General features: G+C 36.6%; 1 protein-coding gene across 1 annotated transcript in view; it reads right to left on the minus strand.

The window, feature by feature from the left end:
• The window catches only part of DHX15 (DEAH-box helicase 15), a 57085-nt gene that overhangs the window by 24960 nt on the left and 10420 nt on the right, over positions 1-21705 (minus strand). Inside the window, 3 exon segments of the mRNA NM_001252212.1 lie at positions 2825-3043; positions 5085-5244; positions 21084-21277. Coding sequence (NP_001239141.1) covers positions 2825-3043; positions 5085-5244; positions 21084-21277 — 573 coding nt within the window.

The raw sequence follows: 21705 nt of genomic DNA on the forward strand, positions 1-21705 counted from the left end.
AACACTCTAGAATTCAAATCTTTCCCAACCTTTAACCAATTAAAACCAGTCTCTCCCTTCCCTAATTAACCCAGGAGACTATAGAAGCACTACTGTTTAAGTGGTCAAAATGGTAACATGATCTTCATCATCATTCTAAAATTTCAAGCTTATGCCGCAAGTGCGGCCCTAAAAAGCAAAAAAAAAAAAAGGGGGGGGGGATTGTTCCCATCACGGCTCAGTGAGTGGTTAATGAATCTGACTAGGAATCATGAGACTGCGGGTTCGATCCCTGGCCTTATTCAGTGGGCTGAGGATCTGGAGTTGCTGTGAGCTGTGGTGTAGGTCACAGATGCACCCGGCCTATGTGGCATAGGCCGGCTGCTGTAGCTCCAATTAGACCCCTAGCATGGGAACCTCCATATGCCAAGAGTGCACCCCTAAAATGCAAATAAATAAATAAATAATAAAATTTCAAGCTAGCTAAATTTTATGGATGCTGTTCAAATTTATGAAGATAGGAATACTGAATTCCCAGAGTCTACTGTTTAACTGACCAAGTGAGAATAAAGAGGTTCACAGATATGAGAAGCACTTGTATTTTATGTATCTTTAACAGCTTTATTAAACACAATCAATGAAATGAACTACACTGGGCACTTTGCTAACGTCTCCATAAAGGTCTTCAAATTCATCAAGACTAGTCTTATAAAGGATACTTAAAAATGTAACAGGACACATGTAAACCTAGTTCACAATTACGGTAACACTTTATTGAAAGATATATACACATTTGAAATCCTTGAGGCTTATTTCTTCCTCTCCCCAGCTGCAGGGTAGATCTAGCCAAAATATCAATCATAGGAATTTAATTTACAGAAAAGCACTTCAGGTCCTCATCATAAGGGCATCTGATATTTCTGATACAACTCTGATGTGCTTAGTTATCTGAACATAATGACTATTTTGAACAGCTGCTTAAAAAAACACTTCAGAAGTGAAAAACTATAGAGACCAGAAACAAAAGAAGAAAACGAATACCTCAACAGCCTCATCACCCCATTATAGGATAAGCACTGCTTATATGCTATCTAAACAGCATTTGCTACTCTTGCTTATAAAATATATAAAAGTTCCCCTATTCAAAATGCATACAAAAGAAAGACTAGTTACCAACAGGGGGTTATGTGCAAAAATGAGTTTGCAACACATCTTATTTCCCGAAAGAATAACTCTACTGCAAATGATATTTGGCAAAATCTGATATTTTTAGTTGTCCCAACTGGGGGACTGCAACTGTATCTAATGGGTAAAGGTCAGAGACGCTAACAAATATCCTAATGCACAGGGTACCCACAGCAAAGAATTAATTGGCCTACAACATAAATAGTACTACAGTTGAAAAACTTTGCTCTACAGAAAAACAGTGGCCAATGGGGCACAAATTATAAATCACAGGGACAATACTGAAAAAAATGTGAGGATAAAAAAAAATTACCCAACATTTATATTTATGACACTTGATGCAACAGTATTGATCAAATACCATGTATCAAGCATCCCTGTAGAAACTGAACACAACTAAGATAGTTCACATTCTAGTGGAGGCAGACTGTCACACAGCAGACTGATTTTGATTTGTGAGGAGATAAGGGCCAACTCCACTCAAGTTTAAGGTGGTATCATTAATGTGCCACAGGTACCACACTGGCTAAAACATTCACCTGGAACAGTGACCTTTAACCTAAGGGAACATAAAAAAGGCCTGAAGTGCTTGCTTAAAATGCAGATTCCTATATGTTGTCCTAAAATTTCACCTGTTTCAGCATGTCTGGAACAGGGCCAAGAACTTGCTTTAACAAACTCCCCTCAACATTGGTAAACCACTGACCACACTTGAGAAAAACATGTTCTAGAGCAAGGATCAGAACTCTTACTGTAAAGGACCAAATTTTTAAGATCTCTGAATCCATATATCAACTCTGTTGCATATTCTTTGTTTCATGTACAACCCTTTAAAAACTTAAAAACAATTCTTAGCTAGTAGACCACACAAAAACTAAAGTAGGAACAGGGTTAAGCAAATGTTATCTATTTTAAATTAATTAAAATTCTATAAAATTGAAATTTAGTCCTCTCTCTCAGCAGCCACATTTCAAAAACTCAAAAGCCCTTAAGTTGTTGTGGCTACTATATTGAACAACACAGATACAGAACATTAGCATCTTTGAAGAAAGTTCTAATGAAACAGCACTGCTCTAGAACCTTGCCAGGAATAGAATGAGGTCTTACCTGCCCTACTGAATTGGAATCTATATGTTTTCTTAGTAAGCAGCTTGTATACTAGTTTGAGAAGAACATTCTAGAAAATTCAAAAATCCTATTAGCGCAAATGACAAGCTTTAAGAAAACCTCTAGAGAAAGGCCTTCTAAAACTAATGCTTATTTAGCTATCAAGAATTCCATAGCATACCTGTTAACACCTTGCTGGAAACAAGTTTAGAAAATGCCACACCTGAGAATAAAATCTCTTTCTTAAAATGAGGGAAATTCTAACTAAAGAATTTCAGTGATTCCTTCCAATCTTCAGTGAGCACATACAAGAAGTTTAAAATAAACACAAAACCAAACAAACAAAAAAATGCAAACATTTGTTTTGATGGTGGATGGGCACCTGAGTTCACTTACAAACTAAATTACTGACTGTAGTTTTGTATTTCATACATATATACAATCAAGTTGAAAAACTTTTGAACACCGGGGATAAGAAATGTATGGTTAATACAGGCCAAGTTTTTAAGTTTGTTGCCTAAAAGAAATACAATGAAACAAATAATCACAATACCTCTTGACCAGTTAAGAAAAGTAGAAGATCTCCCTCCTCCTCTTCACACATATGAATTTGGATCACTGTCCGAATTGCTGCTTCGAGATAATCTCTCTCTGGTTCCGGAGTATAAAAGATCTCAACAGGATGTGTACGCCCAGGGATAGTTAAGAGAGGACAGTTATCAAAGTAAATCTGGAATTTTCCTGCATCTAGAGTAGCACTCATAACTATAACCTGAAAAGAAAACAGTAAATCATTTGAAGGTGTCTTCCAAGACTCTTACATGGTTTTAAAGCAAAAAACAGAGGAGTAATGTTTATTGCTCTCTATAGAGAGTGGTTATGCCTAAACTGTGATAAAAAATTAAATACAGAAAGGCTGAGCTACATGAAGTTATTTACATTTTTAAAAAGCAGGAATAGGAGTTCCCGTCGTGGCTCAGTGGTTAAAGAATCCAACTAGGAACCGTGAGGTTGTGGGTTCAATCCCTGGCCTTGCTCAGTGGGTTAGGGATCTGGTGTTGCCATGAGCTGTGGTGTAGGTTGCAGATGTGGCTCGGATTCCCGAGTTACTGTGGTTATGGCGCAGGCCAGTGGCTGCGGCTCCGATTGGACCCCTAGCCTGGGAACTTCCATATGCCGCAGGAGTGGCCCAAGAAATGGCAAAAAGACAAAAAAAAAAAAAAAAAAAAAAAGGCAGAAATAAACCTGACATCCAGTGAATAAATAATTACAATGCGTCTTCATGAAACTACAACCACCTTAAAAACTAAAGTTTTAAAAATTATGTAATATGTAAAAGGGATTGGTAAAAGACAACATTAATATACAACATGATTGCTGTTATGTTATTAAAATAGAACATAACAACCTTGCATATAGGGAACAGGAAGTAAGTGGGGAAAAAAAAAAAATCAATGACACAGATAAAAATCTCTGTTCTTCCAAACCATCTTTATTAAAGCATAACTTCTCCGGAACATTTTCTAAAACAGGTTTTCTATACTGTTGTAAGTCGCAGGGTTACATGACTGTGTAGTCACCCTCCCTGTATGTAAATTATACAGTTATATAACCCATTAAAAATAAACTTTAAAAGAAGGTTCCCCCATTAAACATTCCGTTAGTGTTCTTAATTTCTACATTGAGTTCTTCTCTAAAAATTTCAATATAACTCATAGGTTTAATCAATGATAGTACTCATGTAGTTATTCAAGTATATTCTTTAAAAGAATAAATTTAATTTTTATAAGTAAAATCATACTCAAAGATCGATTTTTTTAAAGACCCAGAATTTTTCTGCCTGGTGTTCCAACCCTTTATAACACATACAGGTAACACAGAATACTAGGTTTCAATGAATGGTACATAAACACAAACACACAGTGTAAAAGGAGAACATCAACTTTGGGGGACAAAAATGTCAGCATACTCAGTCAGTTTTAAGCTTGTATCAACATAGTAACCCTGGCCAGGGTACAAGTGGTATATAAGAGAAAAAACAACGAAGACCCTAGGTTAAGCACAGGAATTTCTGAGAAGCAGTTTGTTCTGGATATAGCTATTCTACTCTCCAGCACTGTAAGTTATAATGAGTGGTCTGTGCTGGGACAAGGACAAAGATTTGATCCCCAAAGGAGTCCTCTGTCCTTAATAGAGGCCCCGGTAAACAGAAGGCTTACAAAACTACCAGGTTATTAGATCGTTTAAAACAAAACAAACAAAAAACTAGGTGGGTTAGAAATTGAAAAGATTTGGCTTAAAAATACTTGACTAGGAGTTCCCGTCGTGGCGCAGTGGTTAACGAATCCGACTGGGAACCATGAGGTTGCGGGTTTGGTCCCTGCCCTTGCTCAGTGGGTTAACGATCCGGCGTTGCCATGAGCTGTGGTGTAGGTTGCAAACGCGGCTCGGATCCCGCGTTGCTGTGGCTCTGGTGTAGGCCGGTGGCTACAGCTCCGATTCGACCCCTAGCCTGGGAACCTCCATATGCCGCGGGAGCGGCCCAAGAAATAGCAACAACAACAACAACAACAACAAAAAAAAAGACAAAAAAAAAAAAACTTGACTAAAAAGTGGAAGCATGCTTAAAGTCTAAAAACAAAGACACAGCAAAGTAAATTAGAAAGAATAACCAGTGCCAAGTACTCTCACTGGTTGCTTCTCTTATAAGTGATTTTTTTTCAATATATGATTAGAGTGATCAGCATGTGCTCTGCTTTTTATACATACATGCATATATAGCTATTCTGAAAGAACGAAAGAAATTAATTCACCTTTAAATCTGATCTCTGTCTAACAACTTCCTTCAGAACACCCATGAGAATATCTGTAGCCAATGTCCTTTCATGAGCCTCATCAAGAATGATTACACCGTAACGCTCCAAGAGAGGATCATTCATAGCTTCACGAAGTAACATGCCATCAGTCATATACCTATGTTGACAAAGAACATATTGGTTAAGGTTCATTTAAGGCATTTTAAAGCTAAATATGACACAAATATGAAATGCAAAAGCATCAGGTAAGTCAAAATTAAATCCTTGTCCAAAACAAACATGATACTGTTTCAAACCAATTGCAAAATAAGCTTCTACGAAAAATTTTTAGTAAATATATCAAACACACTGTACATTATTAAATCATGTCAAGTGAGGCTGTAATACTGAAATGCAGAGAAAAGGTAAACCTGATGATGATGGAATACAATGAACACATGATTTCGTATAAATGCTAAAACAAATTAGTCACTTAAATTTCTTAAAAAACAAATAAAATTTAAAACCAATATTCAACCTGTAAAACAAAACCAAGAAACCATTTTAAGTTGCTTTATTATCACACTGTATCACTGAAATGTTACACTTTTTCAAAATCTGAACTCCCCACTCCCCACTTAAGCTAAAAACGGATTCCTGTTCAAAAAGGCTTAGAAAATCAAATATAGTTTAATAATTTTTAAAAAACCCTACAAATAAGTAGAACCAAAAGGGGGGTGGGGGCTAAGAAAGCACAAATTTACCATCTCTTTCCTCAGCCCCACCAAATTCAGTAAAATGACAAAGGAGGAATCATAAAAAGGAATACATTCATGAAATGAGGAGCAGCATTAGCACTATGGAAATGCTGACAAATACGTATGGAAAAGACAAATGGCATTAGTTATCTCAATGAACCAAAAAGAGGAAAATCAGACTTAGGGATGGTTAAAGACAGCTAATATGGATTCTAGGCACTCATAGGAAGGGTGGTTTCCAGAATTGCCATGGGTCAGCTTTCTGCTGTCCATTCCACCCTGGCTGCTACTGTCACTAACACAGAACAATCATCCTATGTTTGGCACCTGGACAAAACAAAGTCAGCTTGCAAATGCTAAAGTCACAGATCAGTTAAATAAAAATCCGTAGTTTTATGCACAAAATTAAAAGTGATATAAAAATCTAAGCCATCATGTATGACTTCACTGTTTTGACCCTATTTCTCACAAATTAATCTAATTTAATCTTTCATGGATCAACTTGGTTGTTTTTTTTTTTTTTTTGTCTTTTTGCCATTTCTTGGGCCACTCCCGCAGCATATGGAGGTTCCCAGGCTAGGGGCCAAATCGGAGCAGTAGCTGCCGGCCTACACCAGAGCCACAGCAACTCAGGATCCGAGCCGCGTCTGTGACCTACACTACAGCTCATGGCAACTCCAGATCCTTAACCCACTGAGCAAGGCCAGGGATCGATCACACAACCTCACAGTTCCTAGTTGGATTCGTTAACCACTGCACCACGACGGGAACTCCCCAACTTGGTATTTTTAGCTAATGCCATCTGTTAGAGCACTAAGTTCAGCAAAATGACACTGTATAACCCAAGTGAAACCATCTCTTTATTTCACCTGAAATTAATTGTAAATTAAGACTTTTGGCAAACAAATCCATCTTTATATACTTTATGCTTCTTTCTTCTTTGGTCCTATTTTAAAAAGAAAACTACCACATTCATGGAATCAACAGAGCATTACCTACAAGATTATATTAAGACCATGAAAGAAAAAAGAGCCAATTAAACTCTGACTCAATACCTTTTCCAGGGTCTCAAAACCAGTTAAATAGCTCACCAAATCTAGGTATCAGTGTACTGATTCCCAATCCCAGGCCCCTCCTACACTAACATACTCCCCTCCAAGTCCCAGGTAAATAAATAAAAACAAGCTACCTGATGACTTTCTATACTGCTAGATGTATAAAACCCTTTGGTAAAAAACTCCAGCCATTTTCTTTTACCTATGTTAAGTTTTACTACCTTTTTGAGTAGCAATAAAATATTTACCCAGATTAAGAGGTGAGCCATAAAAACAGGGTATCACAATAATAAACAGTAATTACATAATTTTGAAGTTTCAATAACGGACTAATAAACAAAAATTGCACAGGACAGCTAAACTCTACATTTTACTGGGTACCCTATTACCCACAATGTTTTTCTGTCCTGGGACAGACTCGCATAAAAAGTCATTAACATTAACTGGGAACTGGTTAGAAATACAGAACTTGGGTCTTACTCCCAGACCTACTTGATCAAAAATTTCGAAGGTGAGATGTAACAATCTGTGCTTCAACAAGCTTTCATATAATTTTGCTAACTTGTGGAAAGCACTAGTCTAAAGTAATCAAGTTAAACAAGAGGCAGATGAAGTGGATAGCTAAAGCAGCAAAAACATCCTTGAAACAAGTCAGAAACAGTTTCTATCTTCAACCGGAACTATTTAACAAAAGAAAACAAACCAAAAAAACTCAGCATGCTATCAACTTAGCTTAAGTATTTTTTGCAATGGGTATACATAGATGTACAACTACAAGCTAACTAACCACCAACTGTGATCCCAGCCAATATCACTAATTCTGATATAAACAAAGCATGGTAAAACACTTTGCAATTCAAATGTATTGTTTGTCTACAGTTTTGTGTTTACATATATTTATAATTTTTGAAGCATCTCAAGTAGCCTGGTTTAAAGGAAATACATACAAAAGGGAAAAAGATCCACAGGAAAGTAACAAATGCTTTATAAAATGAACACTGGAAATCTAAAAATCAACACACTGGAGTTCCCGTTATGGCACAGTGCAAACGAATCTAGCAAGGACTAGCATCCTTGCGGATCCAGGTTTGATCCCTGGCCTCGTTAAGTGAGTCGGAGATCTGGCACTGCTATGAGCTGTGTGGTGTATGTAGACCTGTACTCGGCTCAGATCCGGCATTGCTGTGGCTATGGCTGTGGCTGGCAGCTGTAGCTCAGATTTGACACCTAACCTGGGAACTTCCACATGCGGCAGGTGTGGCCCTAAAAGCAAAAAAAAAGAAAAAAAGAAATTAACTATATATTATTTGTAACTTAATTTCAACAAATGATGCTCATTATCAGTGATAACGAAAAACTTGTCCATGTGGGTAAGCAATCCTCAGTAACTCAGTGTTATCTGGCACAGGTGGGGGGGTGGGGTGGGTGTGTAAGAACCCCTACTTGAAACCTTATACCCTCCCTTAAAAAAATTCCAAATTGACCAAATAAATTTAAAATGAAACCAAAATACTAAAATATAGAATACATGGATTATTTAAAACAATCTAGGCCTGGGGGTGGATGTAAAATCCAATGTTAAAAAGTGGTTAAATACTTGTATAAAATTGAAGTTCTATGTGGCATGAAGTATCATAAACAAGGTGAAGAGCAAATGGAAAACCAGGCAAAAATTGCAACTCATATCCAGAATGGCAATTATTATTATTTTTTAAATTAGGGCACCCGCAGCATATGGAGGTTCCCAGGCTAGGGGTTGAATCAGAGCTACAGCTGCTGGCCTACACCACAGCCACAGCATCGCAGGATCCAAGCCGCACCTGCAACCTACACCACAGCTCAAGGCAATGCCAGATTCCTGACCCACTGAGCAAGGAACAGGGATCAAACCCACTTCCTCACGGATATTAGTGGATTCGTTTCCACTGGACCACAATGGGAACTTATAGAACGCCAATTATTAAAAGCTCACACAAATCTCTAAGAAAAAGGCCAACGAATACAGGTTATTAAATTTCATCCATTCTATTTTGCATATTTTTCAAATTTACCTTCTCTGTGATTGGCATGCATTTTAAAATTTTAAAATGACTGTCAACTAGGCAGTAATACTTCTGGAAAGATGAAAAAGCACTAGTCTCAGATTCCAAAGACATACAAATGGCTCATAAACACATGTAAAAATGCTCAATTTCATACAAAAGAAATGCAAATTAAAACCATAATGAGATTCCATATTTCACTTACAATACTGACAAAGATAAAAAAAGTTCCAAACCAAAGTGCTGGCAAGGGTATGGAAACAGATACTCATTTGCTCATTCCTTACTAGTCTGAGGAGATAAAATCTCTGTGGAGAGCAATCTGGCAACAGCTAATAAAATTCAAACACACCCTTTGACCCAACCAGTTTCATTTTCAGGAAACTCATTTCAGATACATACACCTGAGCGTGTGTGAAAATGTGTGTACAAGATTGTAAGAGAGTACTAAGGGCAGCAACTGATTTTAGTAACTGTACATCTGAGTGTCCCATCAAAACAATTAAACTATACAGCCATTAAAAAGAATGAAGCAGGAGTTCCCGTCGTGGCGCAATGGTTAACGAACCCGACTAGGAATCATGAAGTCTCGGGTTTGATCCCTGCCCTTGCTCAGTGGGTTAATGATCCGGCGTTGCTGTGAGCTGTGGTGTGGCTCACAGACGCAGCTCGGATCCCGTGTTGCTGTGGCTCTGGCGTAGGCTGGGGGGCTGCAGCTCCCATTCGACCCCTAGCCTGGGAACCTCCATATGCCATGGGAGCGGCCCAAAGAAATAGCAAAAAAGACAAAAAAAAAAAAAAAAAAAAAGAAGCAACCTCCATATTTACTGTTCTAGAACAATCTCCAAGATACAATGTGAGATCAGCAGCATATTACTCCTGAACCAGCCCTGCTATAAATGCTGAAGTTAATCTGTTCAGAAAATCCTAGTTACATATTGCTATTTGAATACTGTTAGGATTTGGTTACCGTTCAAAGTATAGGCTTTATTCTGGCATGACTAAATAAGTAGATTAATCAAGACTGTTTCTAAAAGATCCAAAACTTGTCTCAGCATGACCCAAAGAAATTTTTCTTGTTCCTGCTTCAAACAGCATCTATTATAAATGACAGGCATTGTCAATTCTGAGTAATTAGCTTTACTGCTTTACAAATACTTACACATAGATAATTACATGGAAAGATGAAGAACCAGGATGGAGAGGAATAACATATACAGTGGTTAAAAACACATCCTTGTTGCAGCAAGACAAACTTTGGTCAAGGCCCTGCTTTTTCCTACCTTGAACAAGCTCAACTTCTCTAATGCTCCACTTGAAAAATGAGAATATGGTGGCTACTTTTAAATTAAATAAAACAAGGTATATAAAATACCTAATTATGCCAACTGCCTGGCACTTGCTAAGTATTCAATACAGAATTCTGTACTACACTCTTAACTAACCTTCACCTAATGAACGAATCCTTGGGAAAACCAATCATATTCCACAAAACATACTGCAGTATAGCCACACTTTGGTCCCTACCAGTTGGCTCAACATAATCATATCTGATATGATAACTTTTTCAAAGGAAAGAGTTGTATACATGTATCTTAAGGTCTATGTTCAGAAAAGCTTGAAAAAGATGAATCACACACCAAAAACCCTGATCAATGCATGAGAAAGCTACAAGAGTGAAGGGGGTCTGGAATTCCAGAATTCCAAAAGACTCTACTCTCCTAAATTCCAGAAAAGCAACATCTGTGCATTTTACAAGCGTCTGAAGTTTAAATTCCACCTTAAGAACTAGACATTTTACTGAGTAATGGAACTAACTCCAAATAAAGGGCCCATATTCAAAGATATGTTGACAGTCCCACATTAACAAATTGATAAATGAATGTATAGGTTTTTGAAGTTAAAATGTTTAAGGTTTGTATAAATTTATTTTCCCTTAAATTTTTAGATTAACCCACTACAGTCTAATCAAGTGACACATGTACCTTTATTAAAGAAAAGCTATCCACATTAAAATGCCTACACCTTCAGGTTTGTGTGAGGTAACTTTTTTCAAGTTATAATGGATCTAGACTTCTCAAAAAGACTACAACCAAAAGAACTTTTACACATTTTTATTTTTCATACCACAAAACCTACCTTTGTTTAAAGCCCCTATCAGTAGAATACTTTTCAAATAACGACAGTAAGGAAGAGAAAAATCACAAAGCTAAAATAGTTTGCACTTATCAGGGATGAAGCTAGAAGACAGAACTACATACAGCTATTTTATAAAATACTGCTCTCTTTACTACCAAATATGGGGAGTCTAAACACTCTCCCTGTTCTTTACAATGAACGCTATGAAGTGGTCATTTACAAAAATGCAAAACAATTTATAAACATGTTTATAGAGAATGCTATTATACTTACTTATTAAACAGCTACCAATAAAGTCATCAAACCACCTTCATCAAAATTTTTTTCCACTATCAGTTGCCATGAGCACAAAAAAACTGATATATTTTATAATGTCAGTTTAAAAAATGAAGTTTTAAAATCTCTTTCAAGTGATCTCTTTCTGAATTCATCACTTAGTCTTCTGTGCATTTAATTTAATTTATTTATTTATTGTTTTTCAGGGCCATACCTACGGTATATGGAGGTTCCCAGGCTAGGGGTTGAATTGGAGCTACAGCTGCCAACCTACACCACAGCCACAGCCACAAAGGATCTGAGCCACGACGGCGACCTACAGCACAGCTCAGGACAATGCTGGATCCTTAATCCACTGAGCAGGGCCTGGGATCAAACTCGCAACATCACAGTTCCTAGTTGGATTCGTTCCTACTGCGCCACGATGGGAACTCCTCTTTTCTGATTTTAGTTCTATGAATTTATGTAAAGACAACTTCACAAACATGATCCATGAGAACACAACCATTTTAAAAAGTAAGACATTTTGCTGTTTAATAGTCAGACCTCCTAAGGACAACTCATACATAACCCCCTAGCACAATTCAAGTTTACATTACCAGCAACTTTAACATCTATGTGTACACCCAAAGTCAAGAGAAGAACCAACTACTTCCTAGAGATCTTTAATACAGTAAATTAATTCACTTTGTTAAATGGCAGCCTATTTCCAGAGGAGAATAAATATTGCCTTGCTTTAGTGACTCAAATAATTTATATTTCTGTTTTTGCATACTCAACATGTGACATCCAAAGGAACTACTAGTTTGAGGTGGTTAGTTCGGAATTTTAACTGTTCATCATGCTATATTCCTTCTGATAATGTCATCTTTGAAAAGCTGGATTTTTGATGGTTGTTGTGATAAAAAGCAAACATAATGCAAAAATAAGTGTAGAAAAATAAAGGTGGAAGCATCCAATCTGATTCCCAAGGTATAAGAAACTGCAGGGTTCAACTGGCAAGCACATTGCATTAGTAAATAATGATGGTTAAGAAAGAAATTAAAATACTGAGTTCTTCTTTCAACATCCAATATTTGTTTAATGGGTTACTAAGTCATTTGAACACAAATACTAGGTTGTTAGAACTACTAAATAAACAGAATTCAGAGTTATTTCTTTAGGCTAGGGTGCCAATAAGCATACTGTGGACCAAAGCAGCATGGGAACTTCTCTATTTAAAACCTAGATTATCTACCTAGTTAATTTGCCTAAGTCTTTCCATTCTTCTCAGATCAGATGAAATACCTCCTCTTCTGTGAAATGACCTACACAATTCATGTAACACTGAAACCCGTTTTAATTACTTCACAGCCTACCTCCCCGACCAAGTCAGAAAAGAGCCAGTGACACTAGCACAGCTCCTTTATATAGAGAATGCTCCTTTCATTGGTAAAGGGATAAAGATTTATATAGACTCAATTCAATCTGACATATTTCTTGCAAAAGCATTTCCCAGTAAGAGCAACACTAATCTTACTATAATCACAACAGCATTATATGACATTGGTTACAACAACACACCACTACTAGATATAAATAGTCACATGGAAAGGTACAGTAGAGTAGTAGTCTGAGTAATTTGGAATCTACAGTGCTTTAATATAATCCTAATAACCCCCAAAAGGACCAAAAAACGGCAAAGAGAAAACATCAAACCCTATCAATCAAGTTATAGCTTCATGGTTACGAACTAAAAATGGTGAAAATCAGCAGCCAAAGCATACAGCTTTATTTTGGCAAATAGCCAAAATACATTTGGCATGTGTTTCAAAGTTAAGAGTTAAAACAAAAGACATGCTAAAGAAATAATAGAAAAATAAGAAAATTAAATCATTTCTTCAGAATATACTGCCTATTGCTCAAATTTTCGTAACTTCTGGAGGAAATGCTCTCCCATCCTCAAGAGAATTTACAGAAGCTAGGATGAAAGTGTAGACTCTGTTTAGTATCTTTAAAGATGTTGGCACTGTAAGCAAATAAAGCCTTCTATAACTAATCCCTTGTCAGTGGTAAAGCATAAACACCAAGGTCAAATCTAATACCATATGCAGACCTTTAGGAAATCAAGTTAGCTTTCTATAAATTAACAAAAGCCAACCGAATCTTAATTCTAGGGTGACAACAGTGATTTTTTTTTTTTAGTCTATGACAAAAACTGCTCCATATAACAGATACTTGCTTATAATTGATGTTTGTTTAATTAATGATCTCTAATGACCAAGCCTGTTTCCAGATCTTATCTCCAGCCCTAAAAAAGAATATCCACTCATTCATTTCACAATGACAAGCAACATCAAGGTTTAATTCAAGCTAAACCCCCTCAATTATAATTCAATTACTGTACTAAAAGGAACTTTAATAAATTGGCTTTTTAAGTATGTTTTAAATTAGCTGGGTTAACTAGTTAATAAGATCCACTAATTTCTCAAATTGGAAGTCTACAACAACTATCAATCAGCAGCAGCAAAAGTAGAAATGTTGACTTAGCATTTGCTGGCCAACAGGAATTACTCTAAGAGCTACAAATTACATATTCAATCTCAGAACAACCCTAAGATGTAGTTGTTATTATCAGCTCTGTCTTCTGAAAAATAAGCTCAGGGAGGTTATTTAACATAGCCAAGATCACAGCAAAAAAAAAAAAAAAAAAAAAAGAACGTGAGCTATGGTGTGGTGTGGGTCACTGACGAGGCTAGTGTTGCTAGGGCTGTGACACAGGCTGGCAGCTATAGTAGCTGATTTGACCCCTAACCTGGGAACTTCCATATGCTGCAGGAGTGGCCCTAAAAAGCAAAAATAAATAAACAAATAAGTGGCAGAGCTGGGACACAACTCAGGCACTGTGATCCTAGAGTCTGAGCTCTGCTGTTTCTTTTTGATTCTCAAGTCATCTTTTAAAAACAAAGCTGCCTTGTTGGAAACCCACTCTGGAACCTAAGTTCTACAGCTGTTGCTTCAAACCATTGTTTCCAGGGGTCCCATAAGAATCTGCTATGGCGAGGAGTTCCCGTCGTGGCTCAGTGGTTAATGAATCCGACTAGGAACCATGAGGTTTCAGGTTCGATCCCTGGCCTTGCTCAGTGGGTTAAGGATCCAGCATTGCCATGAGCTGTGGTGTAGGTTGCAGACATAGCTTGCATCTGCGTTGCTGTGGCTCTGGCAAAGGCCAGCAGCTATAGCTCTGATTAGACCCCTAGCCTGGGAACCTCCATATGCCGCAGGAGCGGCCCTAGGAAAAGCAAAAAAAAAAAAAAAAAAAAAAAAAAAGAATCTGCTATGGCACTGGCTGGTAACTCCTCCCCAGTGTTAAACCTGAGTTAGAGGTTCTGTAGCAGCCAGCTCTTTACTAAAGCAGCATTTGCATTGGGCTCATATCTCTCACTTCGTATCAGAAATTAAGCTTCTGATCCACACTGTGTGGAACAATACTTCTTTGTTCTTTGACTAGTTTGTTCAAAACTTCTCTCCCTTCAAGTTTTACAAAGGGCTCATCACATCTTAAAACACGAGACTTCATTTCTCCATCATTTAATTGAATTTCAACTACTTTCTTTTAACTTTTGATTTTCTAGCAGTTTGTCCCGAAGTTATATAAAAGATAAACATCTCAGGATGGTGCACGCTCACAGAACAACCATGTGAGTTCTTAGTCTTGTGACAGATTCCAAAACTGAAATGAATCTGATAACCCAAAAGCAAAAGATTTGGAATAAAAGGCAAATTATGTACACCAAATCAACCTACCACTACACTTTCCCCACTGAGACAAGTTTAAAGAAATTAGGGAACATGTCTTGCCATGAAAATCCTACCTTTTAATGATTATGTTGAAGACATACCCATAATCTACATTGTAGTGACAAATTTTCACACCACTCTGCTAACCTTCTATATCCTTAGATTTACTTCTTTAAAAAAGGATTCATGCACAAGTATACAGATATAGACACAAATTCTCTTCCCAAAGGGTTTATGCTCTAACTAGGCAAGATAAACCAATCTGCGATCATCCATACCATCTATAAACCAATCCTGAAACATCTCAAAAGTGATCTGGGGTAAAAGCCTGACTTACCCAATCAGTTGGATACTTTAAATAACATACATACTACAATGCCTTCTCAAGTAAAAAGTATTATGTTTTTCTCTTCAGTAAAAGTTTTTAAAAATGATGTCCTATCTGCCTAGAAAGCTCTACTTTCTTCGATTCCTTCTCCTGGCAAACCATTACTTTTAATTCAGTCCTTGACCTAAATCCTGCCTTTTCTTTCCCAGTCTGAATTCTCAAATCATGTTTTCATATATATGCCACAATTCTCTTTCAGAGCCTAATCATAATCTGAAATTTTATATCTACTGCTTTATTTGCTTTATGGGGGTAGGGAACAGATTTACTTTTTACTACTATACCTGGCACTGCCTAATACACAGAAGGTATTCAATTATCAAAGGACTGAATGAGCATTACTTGTGTAATTATTGGATTCCCTCAATATAAAAATCTCTCAGTAATTCTGCAGTTTGAGGAAAAAGAAAAAGGAAGCAAGTTCCCACTGTGGTACAGCAGGTTAAGTATCCAGTACTATCTCTGCAGTGGCTAGGGTTGCAGCGAAGCTCAGATTTGATCCCTGGTCTTGGGCCTTCCATATGCCATGGGTAGGGTTGTGAAAACAAATAACATTAAGGACTCCGGACAAAAACTTCTCAATCTGATAAACGAATTCAGCAAAGTAGCAGGACAGAAGATTAATATTCAGAAATATTTAAAAAGGAATATTAAAGGAGTTCCTGTTGTGGCTCAGCAGTAAAGAATCCGACTAGTATCCATTAGAACAGGAGTTAGATCCCTGGCCTCGCTCAGTGAGTTGCTGCGAGTTGTGGTGTAGGCCAGCTGCTACAGCTCCAATTCGAGCCCTAGCCTAGGACCCTCCATGCTGAGGGTATAGCCCTAAAAGGAAAAAAAAAAAAAAGTACTAAATAAATCTTTAAAAAAAAAAAAAAAATCACACCAAAAAAATCTGCTGCATTTCTGTATACCAACAAAAAATACTAAAAAAAAAAAAAAAAAAAACCTTTTAAACCACACCAAAAAAAACCAAACCAAACCAAAACACAAAACCTAGGAATAAACCTGACCAAGAGGGTCAAAGACTCACACACCGAGAACCATAAAATATTAATCAAGGGAAATTAAAGAGTATTCAAAGAAATGGAAAGCTACCCCCTGCTCCTGAACTGGAAAAATTAACACTTAAAAGGGCCTCTACCCAAAGCAATCTACAGATTTAATGCAAACCCTATCAAATTACCCATGACATTTTTCACAGAACAAGAACAGTCCAAAAATTGACATGGAAGTATAAAAGATCCAAAATTGCCAAATCAATCCTGAGAGGAAAAAAAGTAAAAGGCCTAACTCTCCCAGACCTCAAATAATATTACAAAGCTACAGTAATCAAAACAATGTACTGATACAAAAACAGGCATAGGGATCACTGGAACAGGACAGAGAGCCCAGAAATAAACAGACATTTATAGTTAGTCTTTGACAAAGGAGGCAAGAACATAAAATGGGAAAAAGCAAATGGTGCTGGGAAAACTGGACAAATGCATGTAGATCAATGCAACTAGAACACATCCTCACACCGTGCACAAAAATAAACTCAAAATGGCTTAAAGACTTAAACATAAGACATGACACCATAAAATTCCTAAAAGAGAACACCAGCAAAACATTCTCTGACATAAACTGTACAAATGTTTTCTTAAGGCAGTGTCCAAGGGGAATAGAAACAAAAACAACCAAATAGAACCTAATCAAACTTAGAAGCTTTTGGACAGCAAAGGAAACCATAGACAAAGACAACTTACGGAATGGCAGAAAATAGTTGCAAATGATAAAAACGACAAGAGCTTAAGCTCCAAAATATACACATAACTCAACTGCAAAAATACAAACAGCCCAACTGAAAAATGGGCAGAAGACCTAAAAAGATATTTCTCCAAAGACATAAAGATAGCCAAAAACACACACGAAAAGATGCTCAATTTTAATTATTAAAGAAATGCAAATCAAAACTACAAAGAGGTACCAGCTCACACCAGGCAGAATGGTCATCATTAATGAGTCAACAAATCACAGACAAAACTGTAATTCAAAAAGACACATGCACCCCTATGTTCACTGCAGAACTATTCCATGTTCACAAGATGTGGAAATACCTAAATGTCCATTAATTAATGAAATGGATTAAGATGTGGTACATACACACAATGGAATACTCAGCCTTAAAAAAGAACTAAATAATGCCATTCTCAGCAACATGGATGCCCCCAGAGGTTATCATACTAAGTGAAGTAAGTTAGAAAGAGAAGGAAAAATACCCTATGATGTCACTTACATATGGAATTTAAAATATGGCACGAATGAACCTATCTACAAAAGATAAACAGACTCACGGACATGGAGAACAGGCTTGGGGTTTCAGGCGGGAAATGGGAGGGAGTGGAATGGACCGAGAGTTTGGGGTTTATAGATGCAAACTACTACATTTAGAATGGATAGACAATAAAGTACTGCTGTACAGCACAGGGAACTGTGTCCAGTCTCCTGGGATGGACCATGAAGAAAAATGTGCACCAGTAAGAAATAAAACAAAAAATTTAAAAATAATAGTGAGCTTAATGGCAACACAGTTCCCTGGTGGCACAGCAGGTTAAGCATTGTCACTGCTGTGGTTTGGGTCATGCCACAGATGCAATAAAAAACATAAAAGAAAAATGAAATTAGCCACCAAATTAATAACTTAAATATTATGATGCTTTCCCAAACATTCAAGATTATCAAACTGATTCATTCCCTTAAAAGTTATCAGCTCCTTCAAAAAGAAGGAAGAACAGATTCCTTAAAATGTGTTATGACTCCAATACAAAGAGCTTCTTAATCCTCTGCAAAATGGAATTCCCTAGTAGCATAGGAGGTTAAGGATCCAGAGTTGTCACTGCAGCAGCTCTGATCACTGCTGTGGTGCAGACTGATCCCAGGAACTTCCTCATGCTGCGGGCGTGGTCAAAAAGAAAAAAAAAAAAAATCCTCTGCAAAAGTATACCAACCTCTTCCTTCTAACATTAAAATGAATTGATATTTTTTCACCAACTTGTTACAAATTTGGCAAGATAATCTTTCAAGGACTGTTCTGCTCTTCTTTTAGCTACCTCACGAGGTCCCCCCCACCAATGATTTCCATTCGAAGACAGCCAAAGGAGTAAAAACCCTGCAAAAGGGAAAATACTTCAGGAGAAAAAAAAAAAAAAAAGATGGGAGCAGGCAAACGCATGACAAACAAAAGAACAATTTAGCAGAAAAGAAACTTGTCTACTGGAACTGGATAGCTATATAAGGCTAGTCTAAGAGTGTGCACTAATTTTTATTAGATCCAATTCTCTGAAAATAGCAATCCTCTCTAACAATAAAACATTAGACCTAGAACCTAGAGGTATTTGTGTCTCAAACACTGAAGAAATCATCTTTAGACCACTAATCTGTGTTGAGATGATTTAAAACTACACTAGTTAGGCTAAAGTACTCTCAAACACACTTACTTAATTAGTAAACAAGTATTTGTTTAGTATATTCAATGAACCAAGAAGGATATGGTTAAATTCTAAGCTCCTCAGACAAAATCTTCCTAAGTTTGTCCTCTTTACCATCCTTCTGAAAACTAAAGGTTCTTCTGGCTAGCCAGTAGATACATAAGCATCTTGTACCTATATATGAGAATAGTTAATGGAAGGTACTGATAGTTGACTGATGTATTCACTCTTCCTACCCAAATAACTATGTAACTAATCCTCATTAAGTTAAAGCTCTGCTGTTTTTAACATCTGAGTTCTCCAGAAATGAGTTGATAGATGACTACAAAATCTACATAGGGATTCATAAGACACTGCATTTAATGAAGCATTTGTTAGTCAAAACTATCACTAATCCTTTCCTAATAAGATTTAATACCACTTAAAGACAACACTAGGTTAGCTTCTAGCTCCTCAGAAGATGCTAGAAAAAATCCCAATAAGCCTACCCTGTCATGAATTAAGGGTTTTAATTATAGCCTCCAGAAACCATTCCATAAGAAAACATCACAATGCCAAAGATACTTTCATTTAGAGCTATCAAATCTATTCACATTGTCACTCCCTATTAAGTGAACCAAAATCTTTCACAAGCATACAGCTTTAGAAAGCCCACCACTTCCTACTACAAACAGACACATTCTACCCCAACACTGCACATAACCTTCTCATCTCCCAATTTCCAAATTATGTTCTTCCTGCTCAACTGTGGCTTACTGAAAACAAAGTATCTTCAATGCATAGTGAATCAAATGCCAGATTATTCCTCCTAAAGGTGAGTAAAACCTGCCCTTTACTATCCTCAATTCCTTGACATTATCTGCATCTTAAAAAGTATGATAAAATCTTAAGTTTGTTTATGCAATGCTTTTGTCAATTACACTGTAATTACAACTGATCAGTACTGTAACTACCACTAAATTAAAGATTTATTCAATGAAGATTCAGGTTTAAGCCAAAAACATGCCTCATGAAGTCAAAGGTAAGCTGATTATTTAAATCCAACTGTTGATTAAAAATGAAACAATCTGAAGTTCTAATAAAATATATATCAAAGAAACTAGAAGTAACTGATATAAAACTTGACAGGTAACAATGTTTTGATTACAGAAAAAATTTCAAGTTGTAACGGTTAAATTTCAAGAAAACTTCTTTGAGAGAGATACACTGAAATATTTACAGAAAAAAGTATATGATGTCTAGGATTTGCTTCAAATTCTATGGTACAGGGCAAAGGTTGAGATATGGATGAAACAAGACTGGCCAAGTTTGAAGATGCAAGACAAATAAATATGAGTTTATTTCACTATTTTACCTCTACATACATTTGAGATTTCCTGTAAAACAGTTTTCCCCATAACATTGTATGTATGTCTGCCATCAAAGACTCATGTCACTGTCCATGTAACATTTATCATGACAAAGAAATCATTTTAAAAGAAGCACACAGAATAAACAGAAAAAAGGAGAAGATTTTCAAGAGAATTACCATCAAGAAACAAATAACACTACTTATGCAGAATGCAAGTATTAAGATGAAGATAAAAAATTACGGAAGTTTAAAAAAATGTTAGAAAGCAGCTCAATATGGTTGTCAATCATGTACCACAGTGTAAGGGAGAGAAACAAGAACTTTGAGGAAACTAAGAATATACTACAAAACAAGATTCTTCCATTTAGCTCCTAACATATACCCCATAATAGCTATGTAGTAAACATTAAAAGCTCTCTCCCCCAAATAAATCACATCCCTTCCCACACCTTATTCTAAGACTGCCCTTGACTAAGATATATCACTTTACTTTTCTATAGTTAAATGACATAACATTTCACCTTAGATACGGTACCAAGTAACTAAAATCTGACCTTTGAGCCTCAACATCTACTGAACAGCTATGTATATTACTACCAAGAAAAAGAATTCATGTTAAAAAGTCATCTAGTAAATCTAAGGTCTACTCTGGACTATTCTAAATTTAGATGACCTCAGACTCCACTAGCAAAGTCCCCTATCCGGGGCAGAAAACTAAAAGCAGGCGGAAAAAAGTGTCCATTTTTAAAGACAGTACTTACTTAAGAATGGTTTTTGCACTACTGCAGTCTTCAAATCGAATGGAGTAACCAACTTCCTGGCCCAACATCACATCCATTTCATCAGCAACTCTCTGAGCCACACTCATTGCAGCCACTCTCCTGGGTTGGGTACAGGCAACTCCTCTTTTGGGTCCTGGTAATGATCGCATGTACTCCACACACCACTGTGGAATCTATCAAATAATTTCACATTTAAATTAATTCTACTCTGCCTGCATATCAGATATATTTAACACGAGGTGTTTTATCTCATTCTAATAATTTTACACAAAATTTAATTAGGCACACCACAAATTATTACTTAAGACTGAAATTTATAACAGCATGAGCTCTCCAAGCCAAAAAAGGGTCATGTACAAAACTGATATGACATAACTGTACTCTTGAGCGTGCTAGGTTCACTGAGGCTCTGCTGAATATGCTCTATGGTGTCAATGTTCCATCACCAAGCATTTTTCTATGCAATGAGAAGAAATCCAACTTAGGAAAACTCTACAGTTATAACAAATGTTAATTCCTAAAAATATTCTAAGAAACTTAACAAATTCCTATACAATCTAATTTACAAAGTAATGCATGTAACAAGTAGAAATCGTATCTG

This window comes from Sus scrofa, chromosome 8 (assembly GCF_000003025.6).
Source record: "Sus scrofa isolate TJ Tabasco breed Duroc chromosome 8, Sscrofa11.1, whole genome shotgun sequence".
Classification (NCBI taxonomy): Eukaryota; Metazoa; Chordata; class Mammalia; order Artiodactyla; family Suidae; genus Sus; species Sus scrofa.